Source organism: Lathyrus oleraceus, chromosome 7 (genome assembly GCF_024323335.1).
Source record: "Lathyrus oleraceus cultivar Zhongwan6 chromosome 7, CAAS_Psat_ZW6_1.0, whole genome shotgun sequence".
NCBI lineage: Eukaryota > Viridiplantae > Streptophyta > Magnoliopsida > Fabales > Fabaceae > Lathyrus > Lathyrus oleraceus.
The window spans coordinates 174,529,460-174,538,678 of NC_066585.1; the positions used below are offsets into that span (position 1 = coordinate 174,529,460).

General features: G+C 39.5%; 1 protein-coding gene across 1 annotated transcript; it reads right to left on the bottom strand.

The window, feature by feature from the left end:
- Positions 1-1,610: 1,610 nt before the first annotated feature.
- On the bottom strand, positions 1,611-3,488 carry LOC127102708 (uncharacterized). The gene is made up of 3 exons (XM_051040053.1): positions 3,411-3,488; positions 2,063-2,304; positions 1,611-1,941 (listed from the first exon to the last, which is right to left on the bottom strand). Exons 1-3 carry the CDS (start codon positions 3,486-3,488, stop codon positions 1,611-1,613), a joined length of 651 nt encoding a protein of 216 aa, XP_050896010.1.
- Positions 3,489-9,219: the final 5,731 nt, after the last annotated feature.

The window sequence follows — 9,219 nt, forward strand, 5'->3', positions numbered from 1 at the left end:
TTTTATCTCTTGAAGTGCATGCTTATATTTCTTCAAATATTTCCCATTTACTCTCAAGAGCCTTCGATCCTCAGCCAATTCTTCAATTTTGTATGCGCCATTTGAAGAAACATGGATAATTTGAGAAGGGCCTTCCCAGTTAGGGGACCATTTCCCAAATCTTCTATCTTTTCGATCCATGGGTAAAATCACTTTCCACACTAGATCTCCAATCGAAAACAGTTTAACTTTAACCTTTTTGTTGTACAATTTTTCTACTCTCTTTTTCTACCTTTTTAATAATTCTAAGGCATTTAATCTTTCTTTGTCTAAATCAACTAATTCGTCCAACATCATGTTCCAATAAGACTCGGATGGAATTTCATGGTGTCTTTGAATCCTTGCTGATTGCAAGTAGATTTCGACTGGCAAAACTGCATCATAACCATACGTTAGCTGAAAAGACGTAGCGTTTATAGCCTCTTTAGGGAAGGTTCGACATGCCCATAAAATCTGGTTCAATGTCTTATGCCAATTCCTTGGATTTTCCCCACATGCTTTTTAACTAACCCAATTACTACCTTATTCGCTGCTTCAACCTGACGATTAGCCTGAGCGTAATACGGTATAGACGTCAATAATTTGAACCCTAATTCCTTAGAAAACTCCTGGACTTTTCGACTAGTCAAAACTGATCCTTGATCTGTTGTGATAGTTTCTGGGATTCCGAACCTGTAGATGATATGTTTCTGGATGAATTCAATTACAGTTTCTTGATCCATATTCGTTAAAGGTATAGCCTCATTCCAGTTAGTGAAATAATCTATACCCACTAGAATGTATCTTTGACCTTTAGATGATGTTGGTCAAATTTCTATAACTAGGTCCAATGCCCAACCTCTAAAAGGACAAGGCTTCACAGTAGGGTAGAGTTCGCTTCCAGGGACATGTTGTATGCTTGCATGCACTTGGCACTCTTGGCACCCTTTAACGGATTCCATACAATCCTTAAGCATGGTAGGCCATTACATTCCTTGTCGAAATAATAACCACTTCATCTTATGACCTACCTGATGTTCCCCACATGCCCCACTATGGAAACTAGAGAGGGCTAAGTATGCCTCAGATTCACTAAGGTATTTAAGTAAGACTCTTTCAGGTGTCTTCTTGAATAATTTGTTCCCCATGAGAATATAACTTAGAGCATGATACCTGACTTTTCGTTCAACAAATGTTGTTGGATTTTCTAAATATTCTACTATTAGGGAACATATCCTAGCTTCGTCAACATATCATATGAAATTCTATGGCTAGTATCTCAAAATTCTCTTCGTCAACATATCTTAGCTTCGTTGTCTTCTGATGGGGATAATCTGGTTTACACAACTCTTCCTCTAACCTTGATTACATCTTGCAATTTCTCTTTTAAAATTTTATACCCAGAGGCAATTTGAGCCAAGCCATTGGCCTCTTGATTCTAAAGTCGAGGTATGTGTCGAATGTTTACCATTTCAAATTTATGTAAGAGTCTGCTAGCTATCACAAAGTACATAATTATATTTTTCTTTAACACATTTTTACTCCTTTGTGATTTGTTTTATCACTAACTCTAAGTCTCCCATTATTTTGACTCAAGTTGCCCCAAATTCCAACAAGATCTCAAGGCCGGCTATCAAAGCCTCATACTCAGCCTCATTATTTGAACAAAGGCTTTCGACCTTGTACTTGAACTTTGTTGGAATTCTGTTAGGAGAAATAATTAATACTCTCATACCCGTTCCATCCTTATGACGAGAACCGTCAAAGTATAACTTCCAAGGCTCAAACTCCATATAGTTTAGGGAGTTTTCGACTATAGAGTGGTCAATTATAAAGCCTGCTACCACTTGTCCCTTAACAACCTTGAAAGGCATGTAATTTAAAGAATACTTAGTTAAAGCCAACGCCCATTTACCAATTTGACTATAAGATAGGTTTAGATAACACATGTTTAATAACGTTGAAATGAGATGAAACGTAAACATGAATTGGCCTTATATAATTCTTTAATTTTGTACATGAGAAATATAGACATAGGCATAACTTTTCAACTATACTATATCTAGTCTCTGCATCATTTAAGAACTCTACTAAGGTAGTAAATGGCCCTTTCACGCCATTTTCATCCTCTTGAGCCAACATGCTCCCTAAAGTTACATCAGATGCATATATGTACAATCTCATACTTCTATTCCTACAAGGAGGTGACAAAATTGGAGGATGCACAAGGTAATCTTTGATCTTGTCGAAAGCCTCTTGTTGTACTTTCCCCCATTCAAAGCCTTCCTGCTTGAGTCAAAGTAGAGGTGAGAAGGCTTGAGTCTTGCCACTTAAGCTTGAGATAAACCTCCTTAAGAAGTTGATCTTGACTAGCAGCGACTGCAATTCCTTCTTCGTTGATGGCACTTTCGCTTCCATGATGGCCTTGGTCTTGTTCTGGTTAATTTAGATTCCTTTCGTATGGACCATGAACCCTAGGAAATCCCCTACCTGGACGTAGAAATCACACTTAAGAGGATTCACCTTTAGACCATGTTTCCTCATTCTTTTGAATGATTGACGAAGATGGTCTATATGAATTTTTTCTGAAACAGACTTAACCACAATGTCATCAATATAAATTTGCATGAACGTTTCAATAAAATCATGGAAAATAGAGTTCATTGCTCGTTGATAAGTTGCCCCAGCGGTATTTTAGGCCAAAAGGCATCACCACTCATTCGTAGGTGCCTAAGGCTCCGGGACATCGAAATGTCGTTTTTGGCACATTTTCATCAGTAAAGAAGATCTGGTTATATCCAGAATATTCGTCGAGCATGCTAAGATACTCGTGTCCTGCGGTAGAATCTACTAGAATTTCCACCATAGGCATTGGATACTCATCCTTTGGGGTTGCGACACTCAAATCTCTGAGGTCAATGCAAACCCTCAAAGTGTCGTTCTTTTTAACGACTGGTACAATATTAACAATCCATTCGACATACTTGGTAGTATGGATGAAATTACATCTGAGAAGCCTTTCAACCTCTTCTTTAATCTTTGACAGAACTTCAGGTGCAAAACTCTTAGGGGTCTACTTGATGGGCTTCTTCCCAGGCTTTATGGGAAGCTTTAGTTCGATCTGATCTCTGTTTAAACTATGCATTTCATTGTAATCCCATGTGAAGCAATCTTTGTACTCCTTCAGCAATTGGATCACTTCGATCTTGAGTTCTAGGCTGATGTTGGCACTTATGTATGTTGGGCTTTTGATTCCCCTTTTCCCCAAGTCGATCTCTTCTAGAGGATCTTGCACTAGCATCTTTATGTTATTTTCCAGCGGATCCTTTGAAATCGAAAGGCTCGTTATCGTATATGGCGTCGAGCCTCTGGCCTTGCACTTCGTCTCAAACCTTATCAGGTGGTTCTGGATCAAGAACCTGACCAGGACCCTCCAAGTGCATTTCATTCTTTTTGGCTTCGAAAACCATGTATTTGACTTCGTCCTCTAAGGTTGCTTTTAATTTTTTGGGCTATATAAGCCAAAATCTTTTCTAATGTCTTTGGATCAGACATCATCATCGAATTCGCTTCCCCAACCAATTGGTTAGATTCCTTATGTTCCTCCATAGCCCAAGTCTTCTTCTCCTACAACTTCTTTATCCCATTGAAACCCATGGGTAAGGTGTAGGTAGAGGGAATATAATGCATTGTCTGCAAGTGTGAAGTCGAACCCTGCTGGATTGTAAGTGCTATGTGAGCCAGGTTCTTCTCGAAGTTGCTTTTGTCCACATGATTGACTTCATCCATGAAATAGCTCTGGTATGCTTTTATGTTTTCCATGATCCCATCATTTCTCCAGATGGTGATTTTTTGGTGCATTGAAGAAGGGACCGCATCGATGCCATGAATCCACTCTCGATCTAGCAGAAGATTGTAATTGGCCTTTGATGTTATCACCATAAACATTGTTGGCCTTGTTATTATGCCAATTGTGAGGTCTATTTGTATTACCCCCATTGTTGTTCCGATCTTCCCTTCACAGTTCGACATAACCATGTTATGGGGCCTAGTGTCGGTATCATCTTTCCCAAACCTTTTCAGCATGTAGTGCATCATTAGGTTAACTGCCGCTCCACCATCGACAAGAATCTTATTCACTCCCATGTTTCCTAATTTACCTCTGATAAACAAAGGCTTGAAATGACTTTTCATTGATTCGTCCGGGCTTTCAAAAAAGGCATTTTTTCTTCTACACAGCTATTGTTCATTATATAATAAAAAACAGGCTTGTGTCTAGCCATCTGCATTTCAGTCAAATCTTATGGCCCTTCTACTTCCATGACTTGATCATACTCTCTAGGCAATACGGATACCATATTGCAAGCGATGTCTCATGAGGCGTCTGAGTATAAGTCATATGTCATCATGTTATCTTCATGATTTTACTTCTCTGCAAATACCTTCTTCTGAGGAGAAAACAACTTCCTCTCGACATGCTTTCTTTCTTCCTTCTTTTCTTGCTTCAATGGTACATTGCTACTTGACTCGGGCTTTGCATGTTCTTTAGTCTCCCTCTCAACTTTTCTTTATTGTTGTTGCCTCCTCCACTACGACATGGAAATTAGGTTCTTCCCCTTGTAATTTTCGGAGCAATGCACCAACTGCTTCGAGGCCTAAAACTCCTTTTGATATGTAATTGAGGACCCCCTTTATACTTTAAAGTTTTGCCAATTTTGATGGCCTTGTCCCCTTCCTTCGACTGGTTTCATCCACCTACCCCTAGGGATGTTAGCAGTGGGCCTGTAGGTCGAAGGCCTAGTTTCCTAAAGAGTTGAGCCTATTTGGTCTTCCCTTCTAGGATCCCTTTTTCTGTCGAGTGCTTGGTTGTTTCTGGGGTCTCTCCAGTTTCTCCCCTTCTTGGTCAATCGAACTCCTTCAAGGTTTTCTGCAACTTTCCTATCAAAAATTGAATTGCACCTTAGGTACAACATTACCTTCGATATTTTTCTATGGCATCTATGGAGGAATTCGACCAAACCTTCCTCTTGCTTGGGGTATGCCAGTTTATTATATTCTTCTTGTCGGAGGCTTTCTTCATCCACCTCCATTGCAATATTCTGGGCCATTTCAACCATGTTAACCCCTACGCTGGCACCCTTAGTGATGTCCAACTTCTGCAACTTAACCCTAAGGCCCTCAGTGGCCTCAGTCATGTTTATTTTTATGAAACCTTTACGAGTTTCATTTATTGTGAAACCTTCAGTAGTTTCTTGGATGAGATCCCCGATGACCTCTTTGGCAAAACCCTTAGTGGATTCAGTTGTTGTGATCCCTTTGTAAAGGCCTTTAGTGACTTATTGAAATAAACCCTCAGTGGTCTCATTGGTGAAACCTCCAGCAACTTCTCGGCCGAAGCCATCAACAACTTCGACCATCTCAACATTATTTCCAGAACCTTCGGATATCTCCACCATATTGACCATGGATGGTTAAATGTAGTGAGAATAAGCGATTTGGAGAGGATCTGAATCAACCCTTATTGGAGACTTCGATTTGTCTCCAAATTTGAGTATTTCATCCCTAATAGCACCTTGCACAAAATCCATGAAAAAGAAAACATTGTGAAGTTTTATGGCCCAAAAAATTATGATACTTACAAAAACCACTCTTTTTTCTTTGTTCTAGAGGGGACACTTTAGCGCCAGGAGGCACTATCATCTGGCCATCTTTGATAAGTAAGTCGAAGATCTCGTCACATTTGGTGACGTAAAAGGTATAAGTTTTCATAGGAAACCTATCACTCTTTTCTGCTTCGATTGGATTCTTCCCATTTGAAGGCGTTAAGACTTTGCAAGAATAAGGGGATCCTTGCTTTAGTTCAGCAAGGTCAATTTCGCTTTCGTCGAAATCCACCTGATCACCATACATTTCAGGTTCGTCATCACCTAATTCGACATAAGCTATTATATCTTTCTTATTATTTTTGTTTGCTATGGCTTTCTCATCCTTCAAACATTCTACCTGTTAAACTCTATCAGCCAATTAGGCCATGTCTCTCAGGTATTGGGTATGCAATTTCTTCCTAATAGAGTAATCAAGGCCGCCAGCGGCCGTTTCGACCAACTCATGCTTAGGAACTTGTGTAAAACATATTGCCTTAAGCAAACGAAACCTATTTAGGTAATCATCTATTGACTTAGTGAACTTCCGTTTGATGTTGGCCAATTCTTTCAGACTTATCTTCGACTGTCCCATGTAGAATTACTCATGGAGCAATCTCTCCAAATGAGTCCCAGTATTAATATAATTTGTTGGTAATGTGGTGAACCATGTGAAGGCATTCCTCGTAAGGGAACTTGGGAAATATTTTATCCTAAGATTCTCATTATTTGCAATTTCCCCTGCCTCTATTAGGTATCTGACCACGTATTCTACAGTGGACTCACTAGTGTCCCCAGAGAATTTAGTGAACTTATGGACTTTCCATCTAGCGGGTAATTCTGATTGCAGAACATACTCAGATAAAAGTGATGTGTAATTTGGCCTATGGAGGCCAACATCTACCCCATTTCGCGCCATGGTTCTTTCGACCATGGCTGCTAGATTATTATATGTTGCCATATCATCACGTCGAATTTGTCGTACGACTTCGTCAGCATTTTGGTCCCTATATACCATCACTACCCTTGGTTCTCTTTTCCTTGAGATTTGTAGCTCAGCCCTAGGGGGTTCGATTCTCAGAGTTTCTACCTTGGGTGGTTCTCCTATTCCCTGATTCACCATATTTTCTTATGGTGCATTTCGTGGGACTTGGTTAATGGTAAGGTCATCCTCGATGGCTAACCCTTGATTTTCTCTTAACCATTCCCTTTGAGGATGTCTAGGGGGTTTTGGCACACCAAAGAAGTCAGAAATACACGTCATTTGCGCTGCCATTTGTTGGTTTGATTGGGTAGTATTTTGGATCAAAGGGTTAAATATTGTACCCATTGTTTGGGCCAACATCTGGACAATTTCATGGTTACTTTTATCCATTTTCTACCTCAACACCGCTGCAGAATTATTGGTCAAATTGGACATCTGGGTATGAAGACCTTTCCCTAAGGGTTAGCTTCAACCCAAGTAGTTAACACTAGACCCAGACCCTTGTAATGGTGAAGATGCATTCACTAGTGGGCCAACATACATCTACGTCGAATTGTGTAAATTTGCCATCATCTAAGTTGGCATGCCAAATGGTTGTTCGCGACCATTTAAAGGCATCAAAAAACCAGTAACACAGGGCCTGAAAAATTGATTTCCCCTTGGGGGGGTCACTAGTGGACCCTGCGTCCCTAATGGATTTACTGGTGGGCCTTGTGGCCCCACATAAGATAAAATAGGCCCACTTTGGGTAATCGACTGCACAGGCGTCGAATTTTATGTGGATGCTATAGGTTCCAAAGTAGATACTATGACCGTAGTTCCCCTTGTTGCAGATGCAAGGGGTGGTTCTCCATTACTATTTGGAGGATTTTGCTTATTTGATGGATTCACCATTTTCCTCGTGTATCTTCTCCTTGGTCTATCTTCGTTAGTTGTGGCTACTTTACCACTTCTCAATAACATACAACAAAGTTATAAAGAGAGATATCAAAATGAAAAACTGATAAAGATTTTCAAAAATAAAATTGCTTTAAACACTAGCACGGTCCCACTGGCGTGCCAATTTGTTTACCGTGAAAATTGGTAAACAACCGCTGGTCTTCCAAATCAAAGATACTTTGGTGACTCACAAGATCGACCAGATTGATCGTAGGACATGTGCTAATGTTAAAACTATATTTAGAAAATAATGAACACTTCGCCAACATTCATGTTTGAAGGTTGTTCGTTTAAAATGTTTTTTAAGAGATAAATTGCAGAATGTAAAGGAATATATAATAAAAGTGCTTAAAAATAACTTGCAATGGAAGATAAATTTTGGAAAGGAAAAAAAAGTATAAATACACTTTAATTGAAATGTAGAAAATGGTGTTATTAAACATACATTCTTAATGGCACTCTTTTCTCAATACACTAGATAATTTGAGTAATTTTGAGTATTTGTACAGCAACTGAACATACTGAAATCCTAACACTAAGACCCCTATATATACTAAATCGAAATAACCACTACCAACGAATTTTCTCCCAGGCAATGACACGTCGCGCTCGACATGTCTTTAACCCATTATAATGTTCCACGCGTCTTTTATTAAAACTAGATAAAGATAAAATACAATTATTCCTCTTTAATACAAATTCAAACAGCTGTGTCAAACTCAACCTTAATGTTTCCTCAATCAAATTACCATTCTAAACTCAGAAGTATTTAAAAGTCTCACACAACAACTCCCTCTTACACAAGGATCACTTTGACTAGATTTCTCAGATAATGTTTTTATGTCGAAGTCCAGAGTGTCTTCAAAGATATTCTCTCTTCTTTCGCTCATTGGCTCAGGCCTATCGTCAAAACTTCCAGCCAATAATTTGATAATCATCTTCACATCTATTCTCGGAAATTTCTTCCATAACATGAACTGATGGACCCACATGGCTAGATGAAATATTACTGTTGATTTGAATGCCTTGAGGCGTAAATGAAAACATCTTGGAGTTAAGAAGCTTTTGTATCTGGCTCTTCAGCACTTTACAGTCTTCTGTTGAATGGACATGTTCTCCTGCATGGTAGTCACATTGAGCATTGGCGTCAAAGCAAGGTGGGTATGGAAGATGCATCAGGTCTAGTTCCTTTGGCACTATCAGTCCAGTTTTGATCAAATATGGCAATACTTGACTGTATTATGTTGGTAGCAGACTAATATGCCTTTCTGGCTCTCTTGGCCTTTGTCGGGCGTGCCAACATTGTTGATGCAAAGTGTGTTATCGTAGGTGTGGTTTTTGTTGTGGAGTTTGCTGTTGATACTGAGAAAATCCTTGATTTGCAGTAGGATATTGACCTTATGGAGGGAATGACACTTGATATGGAGACCCAAAAGGTTGTTGACACTGTATAATTGAGATGTATGGGTATCAAGGATAAGGCATCGGAGGTGGAGCTTGTGGAGTTTCCCAGATTGCATTAATCTCGTCCTCCTCTCCCTCTTGGGAACTGACAACGAGTTCACTCTCACTAGCCTGTATGCTTAAGGTGTCTTGGATTTTTCCTCTTTAGAGCATGCTCTCGATTCTTACCCA